Source organism: Ranitomeya imitator, chromosome 2 (genome assembly GCF_032444005.1).
Source record: "Ranitomeya imitator isolate aRanImi1 chromosome 2, aRanImi1.pri, whole genome shotgun sequence".
Classification (NCBI taxonomy): Eukaryota; Metazoa; Chordata; class Amphibia; order Anura; family Dendrobatidae; genus Ranitomeya; species Ranitomeya imitator.
The window spans coordinates 667,275,937-667,291,191 of record NC_091283.1 but is presented as its reverse complement, the minus strand read 5'-3'; the positions used below and the strand labels follow the sequence as shown (position 1 = coordinate 667,291,191).

The 15,255-nt window shown below is 39.6% G+C and overlaps 1 protein-coding gene across 2 annotated transcripts in view; it reads left to right on the top strand.

Moving 5' to 3' along the window:
* The window catches only part of VCL (vinculin), a 175,872-nt gene that overhangs the window by 81,222 nt on the left and 79,395 nt on the right, over positions 1-15,255 (top strand). For both annotated transcript variants that reach the window (XM_069753013.1, XM_069753014.1), the window contains exon 2: positions 2,670-2,740. In XM_069753013.1, the coding sequence (XP_069609114.1) occupies positions 2,670-2,740 (71 nt within the window). The remainder of the gene's footprint in view (positions 1-2,669; positions 2,741-15,255) is intronic.

The window sequence follows — 15,255 nt, the reverse complement described above, 5'->3', positions numbered from 1 at the left end:
TGCTCTTCTAGCACTTAGAGGCTCTGTATATAGAGTCCGCCAACTATTTGTGGAGAAATCTGTGCTTCAGGAGGCAAATATCACTCAGTCCATCCCGAGTCTGACTATGTGGCTAAGCAGTACAGTATAGCCACATACGGGGTATTTCTATATTCAGCAGAAATTGTGGGACAAATTTTGGTGCCAATTTTTACCCATTTCCCAGTGTGAAAATGCAAAATCTAAGGCTACAACAATTTTGATGGTAAAAATATAATTTTATTTTATTCTTTTCACAGCCCAATGGTATAAATTTCTGTGACCCAGTTGTACCCCTAGATGAATTCATTGAGGGGTATAGCTTGTAAAATGGCATCTCTTATGGGGAATTCTGCTGGTCTGGGACCTCAGGGCCTCTTCCACTGTGATATAGCACCCTCAAACCATTCCAGCAAAATATGAACTCCAATATGGTTCCTTTTCCCTTGTTAGCTTTGCACTGTGCCTCAAAAGTAGTTTTCGACCACATATGGGTTATGTGCGTACTCATGAGAAATTGCCCATCAAATCTTTGGACCCATTTTCTCCTGCTATCTTTGTGAAAATGAAAAAAATGTGGAGCTAAAACAGCATTTTTGGGTGAAAAAACAACCTTACAACATTGTGAAGCACCTGATGGTTCAAGGTGCCCACCTCACATCTAGATTCATTCCTTGAAGGGTCTAGTTTCCAAAAATGGGGTCACTTGTGTGTGAAGAGGGGGGGTTGCATTGTTTAGGCACATCATGGGCTCTCCAAATGCGACATGACACCTGTAGCCCATTCCATCAAAATCTACATTCCATAATGTCACTCCTTTTCTGAGCTCTGCTGTGCTCTCAAACAGTAGTTTTTCACCACAAATGGGGTATCTGCATACTCAAAAGAAAATGCACACTACATTTTGTGGTCCATTTTCTCCTATTACCTTTTTGAAAATAAAAAATTGAGAATAAAATAAATTTTGGGGGGCAAAAAACAAACATTTTTTGCCCCCCAAAATTTATTTTATTCTCAATTTTTATTTACCGTAATTTTTTTTCTATGACTCTACGTTATACATCTACATAAGTTCCCTGAGGGGTCTAGTTTCCACAATAGTGTCACTTGTGTGTGTGTGTGTGGGGGGGGGGGGGGGGGGGGGTTGTTTCACTGTTTAGGCACATCTGGAGCTTTCCAAATGCGACAGGACATCCGCTAATTATTCCAGCAGATTTTGCGTTCAAAATGTCAAATGATGCTCCTTCTCTTCCAAGCTCTGCCATGCCCCCAACAGTGTTTTTCCCCACATATGGGGTATCGGTATGCTCAGGAAAAATTGTAGAACAAATTTTGGGGTCCATTTTTTCCTGTTACTCTTGTGAAAATAAAGTTGGTCTGAATGTGAAAAAAGTAAATATTCATTTTTTTTTCCTTTGTACATTCCAAAAATTCCTATGACACACCTGAAGTGTTAATAAACTTCTTGAATATGGTTTTGAGCACTTGGAGGGTGCAATTTTTAGAATGGTGTCACTTTTGGATATTTTCTGCAATATTGGTACTTCAAAGTCACCTCAAATGTAATGTTGTACATTAAAAAAATAAAAAAATTGTTTTGTAAATTCTGTTAAAAATTGAGAAATCGCTGGTCAACTTTTAAGTTTTATAACTTCCTAACAAAAACATTATTTCAAAAATTGTGCTGATATAAAGTAGATGTGTAGGAAATGTTATTTATTAAATGTATTGTGTGACCTAATTATGAGATTTTAAGAGCATAAAAATTAAGTTCAGAACTTGCTAAATTTTCGCCAAATTTCTGTTTTTTTTTTCTTTCTCAAACACAAGTCATATCGAATAAATGTTACCATTATCATGAAGTACAATATGTAACGAAAAAAACAGTCTCCGAATCAGTGTGATCCGATGAAGCATTCCAGAATTATTACCACATAGTGACAGTGGTCAGAATTGGACAATTTTGGCTTGGTCAGGAAGGTGCAACCAGGCTTAGGGGCTGGGGTTAAAATTAACAACTAAGGGATTAAATATTTTGTCTAAATTGTTAATGAATAATTTTGCATTGACTTTATTTGTACTATTGTTAGGTTTTGAAATACACTGTTGATATTCCACAGGTCTCTTTTACCATATCTGGTATTTAGAAAATGCTTGTTAAAAACTGTTGTATGGTCCTTCAAGTTGTTGTTTTTTTTTTTTTTAATAAAAATGTTTATTAATATTTCCCCTCACGGGACAGTCTATAGGTCATCCGTATGAGATCAGATAGGCCTGACACTTGGCCCCTGCAGCGATATTGTGAGTGGATAGATATAAGCCATGTATGAGGCAGAGAACAGCTGCTCGGGCATTGCTTAGTGGTCACTGTTACTGCTTTTTGCCTTTCAAGTGGCTTGGAAATAAAGAGCAGGGCGGACTCTTAGCTATGTGTTGCGTACTGGACATCGCCAATTTCCGGCTACTCCCTGAGCTGATTTCAGTTGGGAGTCGGACCCATCGGATCTCATATTTACTTTCTACTTAAGTCCCTGACATCCCTTCGAAATTTTACTTCTTTGTGAATGATAAAATGATTCCATGTTGTTCACCGATTGTGAAGTATATTCTCCACTTTTTGCCCACCTAACCTTGTCATCGTTTTACCTCAGGTTGGGAAAGAAACGGTCCAGACAACTGAAGATCAAATTATGAAAAGAGACATGCCTCCTGCTTTCATCAAGTGAGTACTGTATGAGGGAGTGACGCGTTATTTTATGATATTTGTGTACTAAGTTTACGTACAATTGCTTTCAAGTCATTAAAACTTTTATTTAGCGGTGTTTCGGTAACATGCTTTGTACATAAAGCAAGCACATTTTACTACAAATGATTACAGACCTGATCCACTTTAATCTACTATATAAAGCTGAATGTGTGTGTGTGTGTGTGTGTGTGTGTGTGTGTGTATGTGTGTGTGTATGTCCGGGATTGGCATCTGCACCGTCGCAGCTACAGCCACAAAATTTTGCACAGTCACACGTCTGGACCCCGAGAGCGTCATAGGCTATATTGTGAGGCGAAATTTTAACCCCGCGCGTTCCAATTCACCAAACAATTTTGCCCCTATCTACATAATGGGGATAAAAGTGAAAGGAAAAGTGTTGGAGACAAATTGACAGCTGCCAGATGTGAACAAGGGGGACTTAAAGAGTGAGAGCGATGGCGCCAAAGAGTATATACCGTACAGTTGCTAAGGTGGGACCCCGACATGGGATACTCACCACACACGGGGATATGAACACACACAAAATGAGCCACACACTACCACGTGCTTGAACACATATACCACCCCTCAGCACACATTTCACCACACATACACCAACCTCGCCACATAAAAGTCGAAACACAAAAGTCGCCGCTCAAAACTCACCACGCGCAAAACTCGCCACATGCAAAAAATAGGCTCACGCAAAACTCGCCACAAGTGCAAAACTCACCTCAAGGAAAACTCGCCACACGCAAAACTTGCACATGCAGAAAAATTGCCACATGCACAAAATTTGCAACACATGCAAAAGTTGCCTCACACAAAACTTGCACATACTCAAAAGGCACCAGACATAAAACTCACCACGCGCAAAACTCGCCATGCGCAAAACTTGCTGCACACAACTTGCTACACTAACCTGTCACATGCAACTCGACACACAAAAAGTTGCTACACGCATATTGCCACACAAAACTCATCTCACAAAAGTCGCTACATGCATGTCGCCACACACAACTTAACACACACAACTTGACAAACGAAACTCGCCCTAAAACACACACAAGTCTGGTATTAGCCTTCAAAAATAAAAATCTGATTAATAAGCAGACAAACTGCAAGAGCAACAAATGTACCATATAGGAAATACGGCAGCTGTCAGTCACATGACCTGTCTATTATGTGTATGTGTGAGCTAATATATACTGCCAGGGGGAGGGCTTCCTGTTGGCTGGGGATTTATCAGGCTGCCAATTTATCTTACAAATTCTGAGGTAAAAATACTGAGCAAATAACGTGTTAACGAGGTCTAATACAGGAGATCACACAGGTATATACTATATACAGGGGAGATGACACACAGATATATACTATATACAGGAGGAGATGACATACAGGTACATACTATATAAAGGAGGAGATGACATACAGGTACATACTATATAAAGGAGGAGATGACATACAGGTACATACTATATACAGGAGGAGATGACATACAGGTATATACTATATACAGGAGGAGATGACACACAGGTATATACTATATACAGGAGCAGATTACCTACAGGTATATACTATATACAGGAGGAGATGACATACAGGTATATGCTATATATAGATGATGACATACAGGTATATACTATATACAGGAGGAGATGACACACAGATATATACTATATACAGGGGAGATAACACAGGTATATACTATATACAGGAGGCGATGACATACAGGTATATAGTATATATAGAAGGAGATGACATACAGGTATATACTATATATAGGAGGAGATGACATACAGGTATATACTATATATAGGAGGAGATGACATACAGGTATATACTATATATAGGAGGAGATGACATACAGGTATATACTATATACAGGGGAGATGACACACAGCAGGTATATACTATATACAGGGGAGATGACATACAGGTATATACTATATACAGGAGATGACATACAGGTGTATACTATATATAAGGGAGATGACAAACATGTATATACTGAGGTAAAAATGAGAGGTGTGAGGTGAAAATGAAAAGGTGTGAGTGCAAAATGAGAGGAGTGAGGGAAAATAGTGTAGTGATCGGAAAATGACAGATGTGAGGTCGAAATGACAAGTGTTAGGCGGGAATGAGAGGAGTGAGGGAGAAAATGAGAGGTGTGAGGGAGAAAATGAGAGATGTGAGGGGGAAAATTAAAGATGTGATTGGGAAAATGAGAGGCGTGATGGGAAAATAAGAGAAGTGACGTGCTATAACTAACCACAGATATTTACTATGCCCAGGCAACGTCGGGCTCTTCAGCTAGTTATAAATAAATTAGAAGTGAAAAGAAGTTTTCACACACAAAGCTTGCCGAGCTTTTAAATGGCTTGGAAAATCCCAGAAAGTTACGTTAAAGCTCTAGAATTTTCTGATATGAATTAAAGAAGCACTCCAGCGCTACTCCAGGTGTGTGTGTGTTTTATTATTTTTATTTTTAATGTTTTTGTTTTCATTTCCGCACTGGAGTGGTGGTACTAATCTAAATTCAAAGCCCTTCTTATTACGGAAAATAGAAAAAAATTGGAGTCCACCTCAACAGGACTGGATTTTCCTTTTCTTTCTCAAAAGAAAATATAGTGCGTACCAAAGAAAAATTTACATGGTCGACATGTCCCAGTCGACGCGTTTCGACTGCACTAAGCAGTCTTACTCAATGATGGGTGGATGGGCGTAGAGCTGCTGGGTGAGCTGGGATCAAGTTTTTATAACCCTCTTATATTTTCCATCCACCATCTTCAGCTGTTCCCGATGCACTCCAGTCACGTGCAGCAATCTTGTGACTGCAACTTCCGGAAGTCAGAGGTAACAGTCACAAGCTCTCAATGTAAGCCTATGAGAGCTTCGTTCTGGCTTTCATAGACTTGCATTGAATAGTGACTTCTGGATTGCCCAGCAAGCACTGGAATAATCCAGCAGGTCACCGCCTGCAGAACACCGACAAGAGACGTGCCAATAAAAGATGAAGATGGCGACTGCAAGTTTTAATACGATGGCTATGTAACTTGGATTAGTTGTGAGTTTATTAATATACTTACTACCGCATTCTCCGATGTCCAGCTCGTTCTTCTCATCTTCTCAGTGGCGACTCCGCTCTGCAAACTCTCCAGGTCATACTGCGCTCTGAAGGACCTGGAAATGACCCTAGCAATGTAAGTCTATGGAGCATCAGTACAAGGCTTCATGGACTTGCGTTGTAAAAGAGACTTAAGACACAAAGCATAGTGACCCCGAGAGTCTGAAGTACATTGACATCACTAAGCAGCAAAGAAGAACAATGCTGGAAACCTGGAGAAGACTGTGCTAGGTGAGTAATGAGTACATTCACACTTCAGTGCATGCACATATACAAATATTTAATGATGAAGAAAGAAGCTTAAGTGCTTCTTTATTTGGAGGAGTTTCTGTAGTAGTATTTTGTAGCCAACCTTCAAAGCAGGGTATGAATGTTGTTTTTACACCTTCATAGCTTTGACCTCGTGGCAGATCATCACAAGAAGTTAAGAGCTAGCAGTTAAGATGGGTGAATGGGACCTTTTCTCGTGGATGGCGCTTTAATGGCGGCATTTAGAGGGTTATACAGCCGTGGGCAATACTGGCACTGGCCTTGGCTCTTAAAGCATGAACTTGGCTATTAGTTAAGCTGCGCTCCTAGCAGTGATCATGCAGACTCTGCTCTTGTGCCTGCATAATCTCCAAGATGTACCAATACATCCATCTATGTATGGGAACTCCCTCCAAAATGGGTTATCCCGATATGTCCAATTTTGGGAAGTGGTTAAAGGGAATCTGTCACCCCAATTTTCGCCTATAAAGGTGCGGCCACCGCCATCAGGGGCTTATCTACAGCATCCTGTTATGCTGTAGATAAGTCCCCGATGTAACCTGTAAGATAAGAAAAACAAGTTAGATTATACTCACCCAGGGGCGGTCACGGTGCGGTCCGATGGGCGTCACTGTCCGGGTCCGGCACCTCCCATATTCATACGATGGCGTCCTCTTCTTTGCTTCCTGCCGCAGGCGCCGTGCCTCTCTGACCTTTCCCGGTGCCTGCGCACTGCAATACTTCACGCAGCTCTCAACAGGGCAGATAAAGTACGCCTGCGCAGGAGCCGAGGCAGGAAGCAAAGAAGAGGATGTCATTGTATGAAGATCTAATAACCATGTATAAGTATATAAGGGGACAATACAAATATCTTGCTGAGGATCTGTTTATACCAAGGAAGGTGACGGGCACAAGGGGGCATTCTTTGCGTCTGGAGGAGAGAAGGTTTTTCCACCAACATAGAAGAGGATTCTTTACTGTTAGGGCAGTGAGAATCTGGAATTGCTTGCCTGAGGAGGTGGTGATGGCGAACTCAGTCGAGGGGTTCAAGAGAGGCCTGGATGTCTTCCTGGAGCAGAACAATATTGTATCATACAATTATTAGGTTCTGTAGAAGGACGTAGATCTGGGGATTTATTATGATGGAATATAGGCTGAACTGGATGGACAAATATCTTTTTTCGGCCGTACTAAGTATGTTACTATGTTAAGATGGGAGGCGCCAGACCGCGACGCCCATCGGGCCGCATCGGGACCGCCCCTGGGTGAGTATAATCTAACTTATTTTTCTTATCTTTCAAGTTACATCGGGGGCTTATCTAGAGCATTACAGAATGCTGTAGATAAACCCCTGATGGCGGTGGCTGTATCTTATAGGCGAAAATTGGGGTGACAGATTTCCTTTAAAGAGTCAAAGTTTTTGATACTAAATTATTTAGAATTGAGAGTTCTCAGTGGTTGATACCTTTTAATGGCTAACTGAAAAGATGGTAACAAATTGCAAGCTTTCGAGACTACACAGGTCTCTTCATCAGGCAAAGACTAAAAGAAATTCTGAAGAATGTAGTCTTTGCCTGATGAAGAGACCTGTGTAGTCTCAAAAGCTTGCAATTTGTTACCATCTTTTCAGTTGGCCATTAAAAGGTATCAACCACTGAGGACTCTCAATTCTAAATATTTTTCTATCTACTGGCTAACACTGTACCAAGATATATATCTTTCCTGATACTAAATTAGTGAGTAAATGTTTTAATTTTCCAAATTCTTTATTTTTGAGAGAGATTTATATTTGGTCTTATTTCACTTTAAGGTTTCCAAAGGGGTAATAGGTTCTTTTAAAAGCTTGGGAGTCAATGGTCCTCCTAAATTGCCACTGAATCCAAGCATACTTCCTAAGTTGTGGCAAAAGGGCTTAAAGGGGTTTTCCGGCCTTGGGGTACAAGACTACAGTCCAGGGTGGATAAAAATCAATGTTTTTTTTAAAAAAAAAAAGAAAAAACAAAATCGGATTTTTTTTTATTTAAATCGGATTTTTTTCAATAAACTGCTTTTTGAGGAAAATATTTTACCATCCAAAGGTTCTTCCATCATGAGATAAAGCTGAGTTGTTTAACTCAGTAGAATAAAGGCTGTATATGTGTAACATTCACAATGCCATGCTCTTCCAGAGGTTTCTGTAGGATTAGTGGGCAGTTTCTCTCCTATATTATCACAGACACTCGCTTTACTTACGCAGTTCTCAAAACTGAATTTGACTCCGCAGAGGTCCCAGCCTCTTCTTCACGGCAAAAATGTTACAACATGAACAGAGTTGAGAAAAAGACCTTAATCCTATTGTTCTACAAACCTATGAATACAGAATCAACCCCTTCAGTGCCAAGTCCAAGAAGTTAGACAATATGTTTCTGAGTGTTTGGAGTGGAATAGATCTGCACAACACAAGAAGAATGTGAATCTAAGTGTGAGGAGGAGGAAGGGCAAGCAGACAAGAAAATGAAAGTGAAACTTTGAGCACAATACTGCAGCATAGCCACAGACAGACAAGTCTGGATCTGTTTGTGTGTACGATCTGAGGTTTATTACATTCTTTCCTTATAATGGCAGCAGGCCGTAAAAGAGACCCAGTTTGGGAATATTTTAATGAAGCTCCTTCGCCTATCGGTAAGGCAGGCATGCGTGCAAAATGCAAACGATGCAACAAAGAGATGCAAGGCCTGGTGACGTGAATGAGGCAACATCATGAGAAGTGCGGTGATGAAGATGACCAAAGAAACACTTCTGAACAGGCAGGATCTTCAGGTTGGTAAACATTTTTATTGAATCCTATTTCTAAAGACTGAACTGTCATGTGTGAGAAAAATTATATTTCTTATTATTACTGTATGTTACTGTCATTTGGTACAGTTATGAAGAAAAACAAATATTCCTTTTGGGGCAGGGACAGTGATGTGTTGTGTACAATAAGCAGAAATTGTATAAACAATAAAATAACAGCATTGCCTTTTTTTGTTTAGGGGAATTCATGGATTCTTGAAACTATCCACCTCCAAGATCACCATCATCCTGTTCTACAGTTTCAGAGTTATCCATCCAGGATAGTGCTTCATTAGCAGCAGCATCATCATCAGACACCCACAGCCACATATCACCATCACCCAAAAGGAAGAAAAAACCTTTACCTCCTGGAACCACCATAGATAGGTTTGTGATAAGAACTAGCAGATTAGAAAAAGAGTTGATTGATGAAAAAATCTGCCCAGTTTATTTATGCAACGAACTCTTCTTTCCGTCTGACTGAGAACCCACATTTCATTAATATGGTTCAGTCACTGAGACCAGGATACAGTCCACCCAGCAGAGCTGATGTTGCAGGGAAACTGCTGGATCAAGTGTATGACAGAGAAATGGAGCAATGTGCAACAGCTCTGGAGGGTAAAATTGTTAACCTAAGTATTGATGGGTGGAGTAATGTCCACAATGATCCTATTGTATGTGCTTGTATAACAGAAGAAGGTAAAGTCTTCCTTGCACAAACAACTGATACGTCAGGAAATGCACACACAGCAGAATACTTACAAGAAGTGGCAGTAGAAGCTATAACGACATGTGAACAAAAATTCAAATGTCTAGTACGCAGTTTGGTCACTGACAATGCTGCAAACGTATCCAAGATGAGAAGAGATTTAGAAGAGCAGGGAGGGAATACAAAGCTGCTAATAACATATGGTTGCAGTGCTCATTTGCTGCACCTCTTAGCCAAAGACTTAAGTGTTCCAGAAATAAAGGCTAATGTTGTTGAAATTGCTAAATACTTCCGTAATAATCATTTTGCTGCAGCAGCAGCAGCTCTGAAAAGGATGGGTGGAACCAAGCTAACGCTCCCACAAGATGTTAGATGGAACTCTGTGGTGGACTGTTTTGAGCAGTATATCAAAAACTGGCCTATTCTGATGACACTTTGTGAAGAAAATCGAGATAAAATAGATGGCACTGTGACGGCCAAAATCCTCAACATTGGGCTTAAGAGAAATGTTGAACATATGCTGAGCTTCCTGAAACCCATCTCTCAAGCTTTAAACAAAATACAGAAAAATAGCTATTTTATTGCGGATGCTGTTGAAATTTGGAAGGAACTGAGTGAACACTTAAAAACAGAACTACACATGGACAGAATTAAATTACAAGCAGTAAACAAACGAATGGGACAAGCACTGACTCCAGCTCATTTTTTGGCAAATATTGTCAATATCCAATATCAGGGTCAAAACCTAAGTGCTGAGGAAGAGCAGTTAGCTATGACATGGGTATCCAGCAATCATCCATCTTTAATGTCAACTATAATAAACTTCAGAGCTAAGGGGGAACCATTCAAGAAATATATGTTTGCTGAAGATATTTTAAGGAAGGTCACACCAGTAAACTGGTGGAAGTCACTTAAGTGCTTGGATTTAGAGACTGTTCAAGTAATGATTTCACTTTTAACAGCAGTAGCTTCTTCTGCAGGCGTTGAAAGAATATTCTCTTCCTTTGGACTCATTCATTCTAAATTGAGAAATCGGTTGGGACCCAATAAAGCAGGAAAGCTTGTTTTTCTTTTCCAGATTATGAATAGGAACAAAGAAGAAGATGATGATGAAGATGACGACAAGTGAGCTACAGAGGACAGCAGGGACAGCAGTATTTAAGTTTTTCATGTGTCGGCTGGGCTGACAGTCTAAGTTTCTTATAATATATATATATTTTGTTTAGCCAAATTAGTTAACAAACATGGATGTTTGTTTAAAGGGACACTGTCACCTGAATTTGGAGGGAACAATCTTCAGCCATGGAGGCGGGGTTTTTGGGTGTTTGATTCACCCTTTCCTTATCCGCTGGCTGCATGCTGGCTGCAATATTGGATTGAAGTTCATTCTATGTCCTCCGTAGTACATGCCTGCACAAGGCAATCTTGCCTTGCGCAGGCGTGTACTATGGAGGACAGAGAATGAACTTCAATCCAATATTGCAGCTAGCATGCAGCCAGCGGATAAGGAAAGGGTGAATCAAACACCCAAAAACCCCGCCTCCATGGCTGAAGATTGTTCCCTCCAAATTCAGGTGACAGTGTCCCTTTAAGCAAATAACTTATGCTGTAATGTTGTTATTGTTTCAGTTGAATAAATCTATTTAAATTGTTATTAAGGTCAGGATTATTTTTCTCCTTCCTAAGTACAACAGAACAGTGGTGTCCAAATATGAATGATTAACCCATTAAACTGGGGAGAAAAAAGTAATATAAAAAGTGATTCTAAAAATCTTCATCTACTTGCATGTTAAAGTAGTAAGAACTAGTTTAGGTAGAAACTTTGATTTAAATCACTGATTTAAATCAAGCCTTACTGACTAGTGACTTAAATCGTGATTTAAATCAGATTTAAATCAGATCCACCCTGCTACAGTCACACTATGAACTGCAGACTTGTGAATCCTTACAGCATGCACAGTACTTGAGCAGTCAGTCATGTGATCCTAAGTATGTAATATGCACACTTCCAGCACATTCCGACTAGACTTGTGCAGCCTCCCTCAATTCGCTTGTATTGAGTGAGGCCGCACATATCTAGTCTGCATTTGACGCCACATGTGAAAATAGCTTGCATGCGGTCAGGCACCTGACCACTTCTAGCGCCATCACTGGAGAATCTTGACTGCATGCATTGTGAGGATTCAGAAGTCTGCAGTCACGTAGGCTGCTCTCTATTACTTTGTGATTTGTCTGAAGAAAGGGACAGTGAACCTGGCTCTGACTGCCAACATTGCCGGAACTCTGTCATCACTGAAGGGGAGTACCGGTATATTATTTATAAGGAAGGAATATAGTGATTGAGAAGAATTTGTCAGAGTAGACGACAACCCCTTAAAGGAGAAGAGTGAAGGTACTAGAGGGGCCCTCACAAAGCCCTGACATCAGTGTCACAGAAAATGTATAGGCAGAATTGAAAGAGTTTGTGTGAGCAAGGAGGCCTACAACCTGACTCTGCTACACCAGTTTGTCAGGAGGAATCGGCCAAAATCCCAACAACGTACGTCGGGGTCACCCGCCATCATTTGGAGCTCATTACCATCTGAGTAGTGTTGTGCACTGGACCTGGTAAGTTTTGCCCTTAATTTATGATACAGTCCCTTTACTCTGCGGATCTCCAGCTGGGCTTGATCTATGTTGATTTACCCTGACCTTTTTTTTTTGCCTTACTTTTGGCTTTAAACCTTGCTATAGAGCTCCCGCTGCTTCTGTGGATCCCCGCATTGTTATACAATACTTGGGCTTTATTTATTGTGCCTTCTTTTTGGCTCTACTTACCTAGCACATGGACAAGCATTCAAATGTAAATCAGATAGATGTACTACCTCTGAACTCCCATGTGCACCTCACTACTGTATGTACTTCCGTGTCCTTGTCCTGATTGACAATTTTATTATGTGTTTTTCTTTGATTTTTTTTAAAATAAATTTTGTACTTTCATACTTATTTATTAATTACTCCAGTTTTTCTCCTATTTATATAGTTACATTACAGAGTCAATAAAATATTGTGAATGTGGGTTGATACTACTTAGTATCCCCACTTTTGGCATATTAAATATGCAACGGGGTTTTTTCTTCTGTGCCTCCGTAGTACATGCCTGCACAGTGCAATCTTGCCTTGTGCAGGCGTGTACTATGGAGGACAGAGAATGAACTTAAATCCAATATTGCAGTCAGCATGCAGCCAGCGGGTAAGGAAAGGGTAAAACAAACCCCGCCTCTATGGCTGAAAATTGTTCCCTCCAAATTCAGGTGACAGAGTCCCTTTAAGTAGAATAGAAGTTTGATTTAAGGAAAATGAACACAGGTGATTGCAGCTTTTAGCACAGAGTGACAGCACCGACACAAAGTAACAAAAAGACAAAAACAGAGTGGAAATCGTGACAATACGAAGCTGGTTATTGCCAATTTGAAAGAAACCCATGTATTTTTTTTTTTTTAATTTAGCTTCTGCCTCAATAGAATTTTCAAAATGTACTGCCCTGCAACCTAATAATTATGTCCTGGCTGGTGGTAGTCATTACGTGATGATGTAACTACTGTACTTTTGGACATGTCTAGTGAAGTAATAAAAACAAACAAAAAAAAGTTACATGCATATTTAAAAAGGTGTTCAAAAGATAGATTCTTTTAAGTTGACTTTAAACATGTATGATTTAGAATGAGACTGCATTTAGAAAATTAGGTTTGAAATATGAACCTATGAAGATCCCATTTTGAATCCCTGAACAAATGTAACCAAGAACGCAAGTAACATATGTTTGTTTTTTGTTTTTTAAATATATAGCGTATAGTTTCTCCAAAATTGACCATCAAAATTTAGACTTTGACTCCTAAAAACAATATGTCCACATAGTCTATTGACATATCAAATTAAAGCCTTTGTAATTCTGAACAAAATGTGGACTTTCCCATCTCTTTGTCTTAATTCTAGCCCGAGATATGATAACAAATGTAAAGTCAGACAAACACAAAATTTGGGGCTGCCATTTGTTAAACATTTCCACTTGGGGCACCATGGGTAAGATGTCCCTTTAAGATGCATATCCCTCTTCTCCCATGTAACTCTTATGTTACCCCTTCTCTTTGCATTGTTTTGAATTAGACTGATACTCTGCCACATGAAAACCTTCATCTATACTCAATGTATCACAGTTTTTCTTGTGTATACATAGTATCCGGGAAATCTAACTAGGAGTGTATAGCTTACCTTACATGGTGTTCGGAGACTAATACCTTGTGATAGTCTCTGACCGCTCTGTGACTTTGATACACGTGTTTTTTAACTGTAGATACCATATGTCTTGCTGTATATACATCTTTTGGTTCATTTGCTTCCTGTCCCCGTTATTTTATTGTGGATCTGTAGCATACTGATACCTTGTGCCATCAGTATTGACTGTTTGTATATACTGTGTGCTAATATTTTTATTTTTCTGTAATAAATTTTTGTCTGTTATAAATCTGTCTTGCACTTTGACTCATGATCTCTTATAGGGTATATAAACCCAAAATTCAGGGATTTTTTTTTTTTTTAAACTTAAGAAATTTATTAAATTTACTAATAAAGATAAAAATAAAACATATTATTTCTAATTCACTAAAGTGGCACTTCAAAATACATCAAACAAAATAAATATCCTAAGATACCTGGTAAAAAAAATATTCAGCTTTGGATCACTTGAAATATAATGACCCTTCTTGTATTGTTTTTATCTCCTTTGTAAAATCTTTTTTTTTATAAACACTGCCTATAGTTTTGGATTAAATATAAAATTTCATAAGGATGTTCCTTTTGTACTGTAACCCTCACCCCGAAGCCATACACTACCAGAACCAGGCCTCCAGTCAGCCTATGTGACTGGTAGAGGCAGCGATTAGACTGAGGGTATTGTGGAGTTCACAGTGACTGTATCGGGGGTATGTACATATACAGTCATGGCCAAAAGTATTGACACCACTGCAATTCTGTCAGATAATACTCATTTTCTTCCTGAAAATGATTGCAAACACAAATTATTTGGTGGTATTATCTTCATTTAATTTTTCTTAAATGAAAAAACACAAAAAGAATCGTCCTAAAGCCAAATTGGAAAAAAGGGGGTGGATAAAAGTATTGGCACTGTTTGAAAAATCATGTGATGCTTCTCTGTTGTGAATTCTGTGGCCAAGCTCCCTCCTGTGGTCGTGAGTGGTACTTCGGCTGGTTCTGTCTATGAGCTTCCTTTGGTGGATGAGAGTGGTACTGCGGCTTCTGAGTTTCCTTCCTCAGGTGATGAGGTTAAGTCGTTAGGTGCTGCTCTATTTAACTCCACCTAGTGCTTTGATCCTGGCCTCCAGTCAATGTCAATGTCAATTGGTCTTGCTTCCTCCTGGATCGTTCCTGTGGCCTGTCTATCCTGCATAAGCTAAGTTTTGCTTGTGTTATTTTTGTTTGCTATTTTTTCTGTCCAGCTTGCTATATTGGTTTTTCTTGCTTGCTGGAAGCTCTGGGACGCAGAGGGAGCACCTCTGTACCGTTAGTCGGTGCGGAGGGTCTTTTTGCCCCCTC